The sequence below is a fragment of the Geotrypetes seraphini genome, chromosome 3, assembly GCF_902459505.1.
Source record: "Geotrypetes seraphini chromosome 3, aGeoSer1.1, whole genome shotgun sequence".
Taxonomy (NCBI): domain Eukaryota; kingdom Metazoa; phylum Chordata; class Amphibia; order Gymnophiona; family Dermophiidae; genus Geotrypetes; species Geotrypetes seraphini.
In genome coordinates, this window is record NC_047086.1 from 336,296,070 (window position 1) to 336,309,407 (window position 13,338).

Genomic DNA, 13,338 nt, shown 5'->3' on the forward strand with positions numbered 1-13,338 from the left:
AATTTGGAACAAAGTATTCAGACTTTAAAATCACAATTGGCTTCGAAATGGGAACAAATTACAGGCCCTCGTGAAAGCTAAATATAAATAAAATAAGAATTCTTCACAATTGGCTAGGAAAGATTTGTTTTCTCAGCAGGCTCTGTATTATGGAAACTCGAATAAAGAAGGAAGATTATTGGCTAATTATCTCAAAGGAAAAAAAAAGAAAAGTAAAAATTGTAGCTATTAAAAATGAGAAAAGCAAAACTCATTCTCAAATTGGAAATATTTTAAAGCATTTTTTTGAATTTTATAAAGCTTTATATTCTTCTGAGTTTTATTCAGATAAAGAAATTGAAGGATTAGAATTTTTAAAGTTAATTCAGGGGCCAAAAATTCCCAATCAAAAAGAGATCTTGACGCACCTATATTGCTTAAGGAATTTCAGAGGTGGATCCACTCCAGGTGGTGATGGATTCACGGTACAGTTTTTCAGATCATTTCAAATTATTCTTTTACCTCATCTTCTAAATTTATATCAAACACAACTAACTAAAGGTTGTATTTCAGGTACTATGGCAACTATTGTTTTGCCAAAGCCAAATAAAGATCCCATGTTGATTTCAAACTACAGGCCAATTTCTTTAATTAATGTGGATGGAAAACTTCTAGCTACGCTATTAGCTCTAAGATTAGTCAAGGCTCTCCCTTATATGATCGGTATGCACCACACGGGTTTCGTTGCTCAAAGACATTCTTCAAATAATACTAGACTAGCATTTCATGTGCTAAATTTATCAAAAACAATGAATGATCTGGCTTTCTCTGTCTCTTTGGATGCAGAGAAGGCCTTTGGTCATATGGAATGGACTTTCATGTATCAGGCAATGGACTGGTTTGGTATAGGATCCAGATTTATACAAATGATTCAAACCTTATATAGCTCCCCTTCTGCCAGATTATATATTAATAGTACTTTCTCAGAGCGTTTTCGTCTGGAGAGAGATTTAGAAAGGGATGTCCCTTATCTCCTTTGCTTTTTGATATTGTTCTGGAACCCTTGTTGTTGGCTATAAAGCAGGCAAAGGAGATACAGGGGATTCCTTATGCAGGTCGGGAATATAAGATCTCTGCTTATGCAGATGATATCTTGCTTCATTTGAAGAAGCCTGGTTCTACCATCCCGCATTTAATGGAATGGATTGATAGATTTGATAAATTCTCTGGATACAAAATAAATTGGAGCAAATTGGAGGTTCTTCCATTAAATGTGCATTGTACAAAAGGATTATTTGATTCATTCCCATTCCTTTGGAAAAGGGGATAAAATATTTAGGTATTATGATTCAAAAAACTTTGGAAGACACAATGACAGTAAATGAAAAATCTTTATTGCTGAAAGTCAAAGAAATGTGTGAACATTGGAACCCATTACATCTTTCTTGGTGGGGGAGAGTCCAAACTGTCAAGATGATGATTTTGCCTGTAGTTTGCTACCAAATGAGTATGTTGCCAGTTTATTAAGGGGTCCAAGAAATTGAATGGTATTCTCACTAAATTTATTTGGCTGGGTAAAACTGCTAGTATAGCTTTAGTATCTTTGCAAAAAACAATTGTGGCAGGTGGGGTAAATTTCCAAAATTTTTATAGATACCATCAAGCTTTTATTATGCGGCAGGGTATGTATTGGATCCTTCCTGAGGTCTTGGAGCATCTCCTGGATTGGCTTTATTTAGAATGGCAACTCATGTCCCCCCTATGATTTTGTCATATATTGAGTATTAAATTACCCAGAATTTATAAGGATAATAGTATTCTTTTAGCTACTTGGAAAACCTTACAATTTATGAATAATTTAACATCTGAATCAATACAACAGTCCACATGTCAATCCTTGTGGTTGAACTCCAAGATTCAAATTGGCGAGTCTAAGGTCCTCTGGAGGTATTGGCTGTAGGTGGGCATACGTACGTTAGATGATGTTTTATCAAATGGAAAAATGCTTGATTTTTCACAACTGAAACAATCATTCAGTATTTCAAAGTCTCAAGCATATAAGTGGTTGAAGCAGGCCATTCAGAAGGGATTCCCTGACTGGTGCAATTTAAAAAATCAGTATAGCTTGCCAGGCCTATGCTTCCAGACAGACTTGCTAGGGCATCAGGCAACCAAGTGGTATAAATTAATATCTGAATTTTTGAACAAGAAACCAAAAACTAGTCTAAAAGACATTTGGAGCATTGAGATTAAGCAACAGATTTCTGCTACTCAATGGCCATGAATTTGGTCTCAGAGGATGAAATGTACAGCATCGGCATCTATGAGACAAACATGCTTTTTTTTTTGTTGTTGCATAGGACTTTCTGGACTCCAGTTCATTTGCAAAAGTTAGATAGTTCTAAATCTAACAGATGCTGGCACTGTCATTTTGAAATAGGGACATTGGATCATTTGTTGTTCTATTGCCCTTTAATACTTAATTTTTGGAAGTCGATATGGGGACATATTAATACCATACTGGATTCAGCAATTCAGTTAACCCACGATGTAGTCATCTGTGGGATGTTATTGCTTATTAAATCGCCATTAAACTGATATAAATGCCGGCTTTTCCTTATTATGACCGGGATAGCCATGCAAATGGTTACTCGCAATTGGAAAAATTGGGATCGCCTTAGTTTTCCTTTTTGTAGGGCGAATTTATGCTTATGCTACAGGTATGAAAAAATGAACGCTGACATGTTGGGGCATAATAATTTATTCAAATTGGTTTGGGGCCCATTGACGTCTTTTGTTACTTCGATATAGTTGTCTTTTATCTTTAATTTATCATTGATTTGCACACACATCCAGGGGAGGGTGGGAGCTTGGGAGGGAGGGGGTGGCTATCTCTTTGCTTTGTTTTAATCCTTGATTGAATGTATTGGAAGGGTGGGGTGAGGGGGTTATTCTTTGTGTATTGTTATTGATTGATTATAAGTGCTTACTCTGATGATTAATGTATGTATAATGTTCTGCACTTTTTGTTGGCCTTGAAACTTAAAGTTTAAATAAAAATTTTTTAAAAAAAAGATATATTCATATGTGAGAGATTCTTCCCACATGATCAATATCTTAGAAGAATTCAATAGTGATATGGAAGATCTTATACTTGTGACCATGGACTCAAAGTCTCTGTACACGAACATACCACAGTTAGCTGCAATCCAGATTATAGAACAGACACTTAGAAACAGAACTGTCGCAATTGCCACTATTGCACTCACTCAAAATGACTTTTGTTTTGAAGAGAAATATTATATCCAAATTAAAGGAATAGCAATGGGAGCCTCAATGGTACCAGATGTAGCCAATCTGTATGTTGCACACTTCAAAAACAAACATCTCAAAGACCGTCCATTCAATGAAGAATTAAGACTATAAAAGATACACTGAATGTTTTTATCATCTGGAAGGGTAGCATCATTAAATTACATTGTTTCTTTAACTGGCTGAACACACGTGACAATAACTTACGATTTAAAATGGAATTCAACTCTGAGAAAATATCTTTCCTTGATATTCTTATTAAAAAAAAGATTGATACTGCTTCCAAACTACCATCTATAAGAAACCTACTGACAGGAACAGTTATCTTCATTACTCGAGTTTCTATCAACTACAGCTTAAGAACAACTTACCTTACAGTCAATTCTTAAGACTAAAATGATTATGCTCCAAACCATCGGAATTTGATTCACAAGCAACAGTTATGGCCCACCAGTTTGCCCAAAGAGGGTATCCACAGAAGGAGATTAACCAGGGTACAAGAGATCAAAGTTACTCCATAGGAAAGATTTATTGAAAACTGGAAATAAAACCAAGAATCCACCTGTCGTCTGCACGTTGAAATTCTCACATGTATCCCATGATATACATAACATCCTCAATAAACATTGGCATACTTGGAGAAAATCCTGCGCCCGAGGACACCGGGACGCCATAAGCAGACGAATTTGAGAATGTAATTTGCTTAACAGGGCCTCTGGGAGGAAGACCTTCTCCAAGGAGGTGTTGAACACCACCCCAAGATATTTCAGACGCTGCGAGGGGGCCAACCGGCTCTTGGCAAGGTTAACAACCCATCCCAGCGACTGCAGGAACTCCACCCTCCGAGCCGTGACTCGGGTGCTCTCATGGAAGTATTTTACTAATGAACCAGTTGTCCAGGTAAGGGTGCACCAGAATGCCTTCTGTCCGCAAGGCTACCGTGACGACCAACATAACCTTGGTGAACGTCCGGGGAGGCGTGGCCAGACCAAAAGGGAGCGCACAGAACTGAAAGTGTAGGCCCAAGATCGCAAAATGAAGGAAGCGCTGATGGGAGGTCCAGATTGGAATGTGCAAGTAGGCCTCTATCAGGTCGAGAGAAGTTAGATACTCCCCCGGCTGAACTGCCAGAATCACCGATTGCAAAGTCCCTATGCGAAAAGACGGAACTCTGGGATTTCTGATGACTCCCTTCAAATCTAAGATGGGCTGAAAAAGTCCCCTTTTTCTAGGGATACCACAAAGTAAAAAGAGTACCTGCCGTGCCCGATTCCTGAGGAGGCACTGGAACTACAGCTCTGACATCTAGCAATCTTTTAAGGATCTGGCAAAAAACCTGCTTCTTCCACGGTGCATGACAAGGAGAAGCTAGAGAATCATCTGACAGGGAATGGGCAAACTGCAGAACAGAACCATCCTGAATCACCTTCAGCCAAGCACCCACCAGAGGGGGCATGGGCACATAGTCATTGGACAGGGCAGACAGCAGGGGAACCGACGGAGGGATTCTTATCCTCCTGATGGGCCCGACAAGACTGCATTCGCTGAAAGAAACGACCCCTGGCAAAATCAATGGTCGGGTAGGGAGCAGTCTCACGCTCAGGGCGGTACCTGCGGAAATCTCACAGACTGCCCTGAGCAGTGCCACCTTGAAGAGCCTGGCAAGCACTGTCTTCAGGCTTCATCAGAGTTTGAACTAACTAGGCCAAAACCTCTGGCAAACAACAAGGAACCTCCGAAAAAGAAAATCTAGAGAGTTTAGAGATGAACACCGCGTCCATCAACCAAGCCCGAAGGTCTGACGTGTAGCTATGGATTTGGCAGACAGCCGCAAGAAGTCATAGAGGGCGTCCGAGAGGAAAGAGGCAGCCACCTGAATCTTCGTCACCTCCTGACCATCAGACTCACTGTCAAGGACCCACTCAACCTATCGAAACAAGGCCAGAGCCATCAGTCCCATACAAATAGCTGCCTGGACTCCAAGGCAGACATCTAAATTCTGTTTAAGAAGGGTCTCCAACTTATGTTCCTCAGAGTCTGTTAAGACAGAACTGCCTTCAACGATCACAGATGCTGTGTAGCAATAGCTGAGACCACCGTGTCCATCACTGGCGACTTCAAGGTAGCCCTATCTCCCACTGGGATGGGATACAAACAAGTCAAGGAGTGCGCAAACCGAAAAGACGCCTCCAGCGAAGTCCACTGCGCCAGGATAAAATCCAGAAATAAAAACCGGATGTATTGGGCAAGAGAGGGAAGCAGAGGAAATCCCCCAAGAAGAGGGTCCTCCATACTCGGGGTCGCAGGCAGCACCTCCTCAAAGCGCAACACTGATGAGATCTGCTGAATCAGATCCGAGAGCTTGTCCCTCTGAAAAAAGCGCACCTCAAACGCCTCCTCGCTGGTAGATGGAAAAACAAATTCCCGGTACCAGTGGCCGTCCCCTCAAGAGAATCCTGGAGATGTCCCCAAGGGACCAGGTCCTCATGCATTAGTTAAAAACTCTCCTCAGACAACAAAGCCTCATCCAAAGTGATATGCGGGTGCCAGGACAAGGGAGAAGGAGGGGAGTTGCAAAAAGAATTAAGGGGTTAAAACATCAGGAGGTGCGGAGAGAACAAAACCCCAATACCCCCTGGATACAAGTAGGACCCCTGGCCACCTATATGCTTTACACAAAGCAAAAAGAAAATGGGGGGGAAACCCTGGCGGCCCCATGGGACTCCCTGCCCCAGCAGATGACCCTGCTGTAACCTGTCCCTGTTATGTCAAAACAGGGAGAAGGCACCTGAGGCTAAATACAAGAAGGAGGGGCTGTAACTGTCCCTGTTATGTCAAAACAGGGAGAAGGCACCTGAGACTAAATATAAGAAGGAGGGGCTATCTGAGGAAAAACGGCAAAAAAACGCACCAAAAATAGCCCCTCCAGGGCCTGTAACGGCTGAGAAGACTGAACTGTCCCAGCCGCTAAAGCAGGCAAAAGCCGGCATCTGCTGAGAGAAAAAACAGCTGAAGGGAAATCCCTCCATGGGTGGCAGGAAAAGACCAAGCTTCCCTACAAAGCTCTGCCGGCCGCGAGGCACTAGCGTCGGGGAGCCCTAGACACCAGCATCCAATGCTGATGAGATTTCCACAACCACACCGGCCCGAACAGCTGTTTTCAGATGGCCGCAAGTGCTTCGCATCTGGCCCAAATTGTGCACCTCTCCCCCTGAGAAGTGCTCAATTGCTCCATAAGCAACCTAGCTGAAAGAAAAGTGCCGGTTAGTTGAAAAATACAGTCATTTACAGCATATTTAAAGGGAAAGCAACCCTTTAGCCTGGCACTGCCTCAGGATTTTTTTTTCCCCACAGAACAGACTCCACTGGCTCTTTACCCACCAGGGGGTATGGCTTACTGTTGAGGCACCTCTACAAAAATGTGGGGAGGTGGAGGAAGGTAGGGGGAGGGACCCCGCTCGAGACCCGCCAGGTTTGACACCTCCGAGGTCATATGGACTCCCAAACAGGGTCTACTCAAGCTCAATCTGGCAACAAAAAGGGAAAAAATTCCTGAACAAATGCCAACAGCCCTACCAAGGAAGATGGGTACAACTCACCACACCTGCTGGAGACTGAGAGAAGACTGAGGTAATTAGGGAGGAGTCACATGATGTGTACAGCTCCAAAGTTTTGTCTCAGTCTCCACCTGCTGGTCATGTTGAGATATTTATCCGCTTGTAAGATTATCCCTATGCTGGTCTGGAGAGTTGCTAAAGAAAAAAGCATTCCGCTGCCTATGCACAGACTGCAGAAGTCTGTCCATCCCTAGCCTTACTTCCCTATTGCTGGAATTATCTAAGCACCACCCCTGCTCATCAAAATACAACTATATGTCATTTAAATTTTGTTTGATACTATCCTCTTTCTATTTAAGGATCTTCTGTATCTATCCCACACATTTTTGAATTTTGTCACTATTTTTGTCTCCAACAGCTACACTGGAAGAGTATTCCAAGCATCCACCAACCTCTCTATAAAAAGTACTTTCTTACATTACTCTTAAGTCTAACACTCTGCAACCTCAATTCATATCCTCTACTTCTAGCATTTCCCATTTTCTGAGAAAGATGTATTTGTATATTAATACCTTTCAAGTGTGAGGCAATTTCATAAGAGGCCATTTCACATGGACAAAAAGGTTTACGGGCGAAAAAAAATCATTTTATAAAATTATCCCTAAGTGTATATCACCAATCTAAATACCTCAATGTCCTCCATGTCTACATCTCCTGAAGGTGGTTTAAAAGATGCAAGCATTTCCAACAAATCAAAGAGCGTAGTAACATGAGGGTCCTGCAGAAGTAACAGCATTGGGATATTATCCTTTTGAGGTGGAGGTAAGCAGGATGCTGGCAACTGAACACCTTCACCTTTACGCTCCCTTCTTGGTGCACCCAAGGAGACAAACACCATCTACAAAAAAAACCCCAGAAGATAATTATGTTGCTTAGAGAATACCTACCATCATTTGCCTAATTCAGTTATTCATAAGAACATAAGAACATAAGCAGTGCCTCCGCCGGGTCAGACCATAGGTCCATCCTGCCCGGCAGTCCGCTCCCGCGGCGGCCCAAACAGGTCACGACCTGTCTGAATCACCAGAAGGGGCTCCCTTGCCACCTTGGTTTCTCATTGAAGTCCTATCTTCCCATCAAAGTCCTAACCCTCCGGTCTTGCACATGCCCGACCTGGTTGGGTTTCATTATCACTCCATCCTTAACCATGAGCAAATCAATTCCTCATATACAAATTATCTGGGCAGAGATACAAATTAAGCAATGTTGCTCACCTGTAACAGATGTTTTCCATAGATAGCAAGATTGAGCAGGTACAAAAGTGGAAGATACCATCCAATAGTGCAGAAAGAGCTTCTCTCCTACAGCTCAGAGCTACACTTTCAGAGGTCTAAGTATAAAGTCCTTACTGCAAGAAGCAGTCTCCTCCGCTTCTCAGTTAATTCCAGAACTTAAAGTATTAGGAAACTCTCTGGAAGTTGTGAGGGACTGTGTGCATGATCAATCCTAGTGTCCAAGGAAAACTCCTATTTTAAGGCTTGACACTTATGCCAGAATATTTTTACTAAATTTAAGAAGTATCCAATTCTAGAAGGGAATAATTAGATATATGCCCTCTTTCAAATGGTATAGAGGTTTAAAAAAGGGAAATGCGTTAAGAAGTCATTAGGTTCAATCTAGCCATTTATTTCTGCATGAATTTAAACAACTAAAAAAAAAAAAAAGATAAATATAGCTCATCCAGTCATACAAGAAATGGCTCTACAGCACCTCTAATAATGTTTTGATCGCTAGGTTCCTTCCTGAGGTCTCACTGAGGATATGAAATAGATGCTATCCCCACTTGCAGACCTCTTCCACATAATTTATGGAAAGGTGTTACTGAGCCTTGAAGGAGACCTGTGTGATTGATCTTTATCTGCTACTTTTTTATTTTGCTGTAGAGCAAAGTGAGAGCTAGGGCAAAACAGTTTAGGTAAAGATGCAGATAATAATTAGCAATGTATTAAAAATATTTTATTTTTATTTGCTTATAATGTCATTTGAAAGCTGCTTGATGTTAATATAACTTTAATTTAATTCTTTATAGTGTGTGTATAGGGGGGAGGGACAACACCTACATCAACAGTAAAGTTAGAATAGGGTTATCAAATCCAGTGGCGTACCTAGTATATATGACAGCCAGTGCTGATCATTTTTTAACAACTCCCTCCTCTCTATAAAAAAGATATTTTTAGTAATAATCCATGAGTCACACATCAAGGGTGCACCTAGGAAAAGGCAGCATCTTAAACACTGCAGTGAGTACTAGAACATCAACACAAGCAATGTAAAACTAAACAAGCCAGATCCTGCACAGTCAATTGATCCTGTACAGTCGATGCTAACAGAAAGCCATGTCCTTTTCATACACACAGACAGATACACCCTCGCCCAATATGGAATAATCACAAACTAAAAATAGAACTATGTAAACAAAAATTAAAATGAACCAAGAAACAAGACTCTGCATACAATGCAACACCACAGAAACAGTGGCATGTCCTCTAATACTGTGCAAAATATAAAGACAGTAGATGTAAATTTGAAAAAAACTGCTACGTAACAATCATCACTTTACAAATTAACAAATAGAAATAAAATAAATAATGAGAAATAAGAAAATACCATTTTATTGGACTATTCCATTTTTCAATTAGCTTTTAGAGGCCAAATCTTTCTTTAAGACAGTACAGCAGGGGTGCCCACACTTTTTTGGCTTGTGAGCTACTTTTTTAAAATGGCCAAGTCAAAATGATCTACCAACAATAAAATTTGAAAAAACAAAGCACACTGTACGCAGAGAAAATGTTAATTATCATTTGTTTTTGTTTTTTTTAAGAAGTCAAGGCTAAGGTGACCACACGTCCTGTTTTCGGACCGACCGTCCCATTGTCCCAATCCACCGCTTCGGGACACCGAAATGTCCCGTTTTCAGGGACAGCGTCCTGAAGCAGTGCATAGGGACACCAGGACGGGTGATCGCTTTCCCTCCCTGTTGCGCCAATTCAAAGCCCGGTCCGCTGCTGCTGCTTCTTGCCTTCTTCCCGAAGCCAATTTTGACATTGCAGAGGACGATCCAGGCCAGCCAATCGCTGCATGGTTGGGCCGGAATGTTCTCTCTGACATCAAGATTGACGTTGGGGAAGGGAGAAGAAGGAAGGCAGCTTTTGTTCCTGCTGCATCGGGGAAGCAGAGAAAAAGTAGACTACCATCGCGGCCCAAAACAGAGTGCCCAAGGCAGCTGCTCTTCTTGCTCCCGCCTGCCTGCTAATACAGCCGAGACGGGGAAAAGCTGAAGAGTAGGGGGGGAGGAGGCCAGGCAAGAGATCGCTTCTCCCTCGTAGCCAAAACTGTCCTTTTCAGAGGGGCCCTGACACGGCAGCTACCCCAAAGTTTTCCCTCTGCCGCGATGTGTCCTGTCAGAAACAGGAAGTTGCGGCAGAGGGAAAGCTTCAGGGCAGCTGCCATGCCAGGGCACCAATTTAGGAGTTTAGCAAAGAAGTTTGGATCGCTGCCCCCCCCCCCCCGGATCTGTTGCTGTTTGTTCCCCCCTCTAACGCTGGCCCTAGGCACCTGCTTCCAGGGCCTACCCTTTAATCCGCTCTTATCCACAACCTGCGAGGACCAACTTCTGCCAGAATTCCTTCCATATTCAGCTTCAACCTAAGTCAGAATTTTTTTTGTGTGTGTGTGGGGGAAAATCTTGGATCCATTGTTTGCTTGAATATAATCTGTTTGTAGACATGGAACGACTGAAGAAAATAATTTGTTGTTTTTGTGGCAACAATAGGGGAGTCTACCGGCAAATCGCCGGGCCCGGACGGGATCCACCCAAGGGTTCTGAAGGAACTAAGACAGGAAATAGCGGACACAATCCAACATGTTTGCAACCTATCCTTGAAAACTGGTGAGGTGCCAGAGGACTGGAAATTGGCAAATGTCACACCCATCTTCAAGAAGGGATCGAGGGGTGACCCCGGGAACTACAGGCCGGTGAGCCTGACTTCAATTATAGGGAAGATGGTGGAAGCTATGATCAAGGACGGCATTTGCGAGCACATCGAGAGGAATGGCCTACTGAGAACAAGCCAGCACGGATTCTGTAAGGGAAGGTCGTGCCTAACGAACCTTCTGTACTTCTTTGAGGGGATAAGCAGTCGGGTGGACAATGGGGAGCCCATAGACATCATTTTCCTCGACTTTCAAAAGGCTTTTGACAAGGTGCCACATAAAAGGCTACTTAAGAAGCTGTGGAACCACGGGGTGGGAGGGGATGTGCACAGATGGATCAAGCACTGGCTGTCGGGTAGACAGCAGAGGGTTGGAGTAAAGGGTCAGTATTCTGACTGGCGGGGAGTCACGAGCGGTGTGCCACAGGGATCGGTCCTGGGGCCTTTACTCTTTAACATATTCATCAATGACCTGGAAAAGGAGGCAAAGTGTGAGGTTATAAAATTCGCAGACGATACCAAACTGTGCGGCAGAGTTAGGACCAGGGAGGAGTGTGAGGACCTACAAAGGGACCTAGACAAGCTGGAAGACTGGGCAAACAAATGGCAAATGCGCTTCAACGTGGACAAATGCAAGGTCATGCATATAGGGAAAAAGAACCCGTTGTTCAGTTACAAATTAGGGGGGGTATTGTTGGGAGACAGCAGACTCGAGAGAGACTTGGGTGTGCTGGTGGATGCATCACTGAACCCATCTGCACAGTGCGCAGCAGCCTCGAAAAAAGCCAACAGGATGCTGGGCATCATAAAGAAGGGCATAGCAACCAGAACACGGGAAGTCATCATGCCATTGTATCGAGCGATGGTGCGTCCACATCTGGAATACTGCGTTCAGTATTGGTCGCCGCACCTCAAGAAGGACATGGCGGTACTTGAGAGAGTCCAAAGGAGAGCAACGAAAATGGTAAGAGGGCTGGAACACTGCTCATACGCTGAGAGGCTGGATAGGCTGGGGCTCTTCTCTCTGGAGAAAAGGAGGCTCAGGGGAGATATGATAGAAACCTTCAAGATCATGAGGGGCATAGAGAAGGTGGATAGGGACAGATTCTTCAGACTGAAGGGGACAGCAAATACGAGGGGGCATTCTGAGAAACTGAAGGGAGACAGGTTCAAAACAAATGCAAGGAAGTTTTTTTTCACCCAAAGGGTCGTGGACACTTGGAATGCGCTATGGGAGGAAGTGATCAGGCAGAGTACGGTACAAGGATTCAAACAGGGATTGGATGGATTCCTGAGGGATAAAGGGATCGTGGGATACTGAGGGAAAAGGAGATAGAGGGGTATAGATAGAGGATTACTGCGCAGGTCCTGGACCTGTTGGGCCGCCGCGTGAGCGGACTGCTGGGCACGATGGACCTCAGGTCTGACCCAGTGGAGGCATTGCTTATGTTCTTATGTTCTTATGAAAAAGTAATTTTGAGGTGTCGGGGCAGGGGGATGCAGACTTGATGGCTTAAAAAAATAAGTCCTCCTTCTTGTCAATGCTGAGTCAATCATTCATACATAAGGTGACCATACGTCCCGTTTTCAATGGGACAGTCCCATTTTTGGACTGACCGTCCCACTGTCCCGACCTACATAAGGACATAGGAAGGAGGCACTGAGGGCAATAAGGACATAGGATGGGACACTAAGGACATAGGAAAGAGACACTAAGGATACAGGACGGAGGCACTGGGGGCACTAAGCACATAGGAAGGAGGCACTAGGGCAGGGGTAGGGAACTCCAGTCCTCGAGAGCTGTATTCCAGTCGGGTTTTCAGGATTTCCCCAATGAATATGCATTGAAAGCAGTGCATGAAAATAGATCTCATGCATATTCATTGGGGAAATCCTGAAAACCCGACTAGAATACGGCTCTTGAGGACCAGAGTTCCCTACCCCTGCACTAGGGGCATTAAGGACATAGGAAGGAGGCACACTGGGAGCACTAAGGACATGGGAATGAGGCCATTATGAATTAATAAGATATTATGGGCACATGAAAAATGAATGGAAGAAATTGGGGGCGTGACTGACAATTACCGTATTTTCATGCATATAACGCACGCGTTATACGTGTTTTTACAAACCGTGCATAGCCTTGCGCGGTATACGCATGAGCGCGCTATATAAAAATTTTTTTACATAGTTCCCCCCCCCCCCCGACGCACCCCCACCCCGAAGGACCGCTCGCACGCACTCCCACCCGCACCCCCACCCTGAAGGACCGCTCGCACCCCCACAGCCTCCCAACCCCCCCCATCATGTAGAAGCTCCTACCGGTGTCCTGCTGCTTCCTCTTCCGGCGGGTCGCCCTTTCTCTAACGTCAAGCCCTCTTGCCCCGCCGACTCCCCGACACGATCGGGGCAAGAGGGAGCTCAAGCTCTCTTGCCCCAGTCAACCGCGGCACCCCCGACACGATCGGGGCAAGAGGGAGCTCAAGCCCTCTTGCCCC

General features: G+C 44.0%; 1 protein-coding gene across 8 annotated transcripts in view; it reads right to left on the bottom strand.

The window, feature by feature from the left end:
- The window catches only part of USP34 (ubiquitin specific peptidase 34), a 1,084,964-nt gene that overhangs the window by 531,820 nt on the left and 539,806 nt on the right, over nt 1-13,338 (bottom strand). For all 8 annotated transcript variants that reach the window (XM_033939082.1, XM_033939080.1, XM_033939079.1 and 5 more), the window contains one exon: nt 7,537-7,746. In XM_033939082.1, the coding sequence (XP_033794973.1) occupies nt 7,537-7,746 (210 nt within the window). The remainder of the gene's footprint in view (nt 1-7,536; nt 7,747-13,338) is intronic.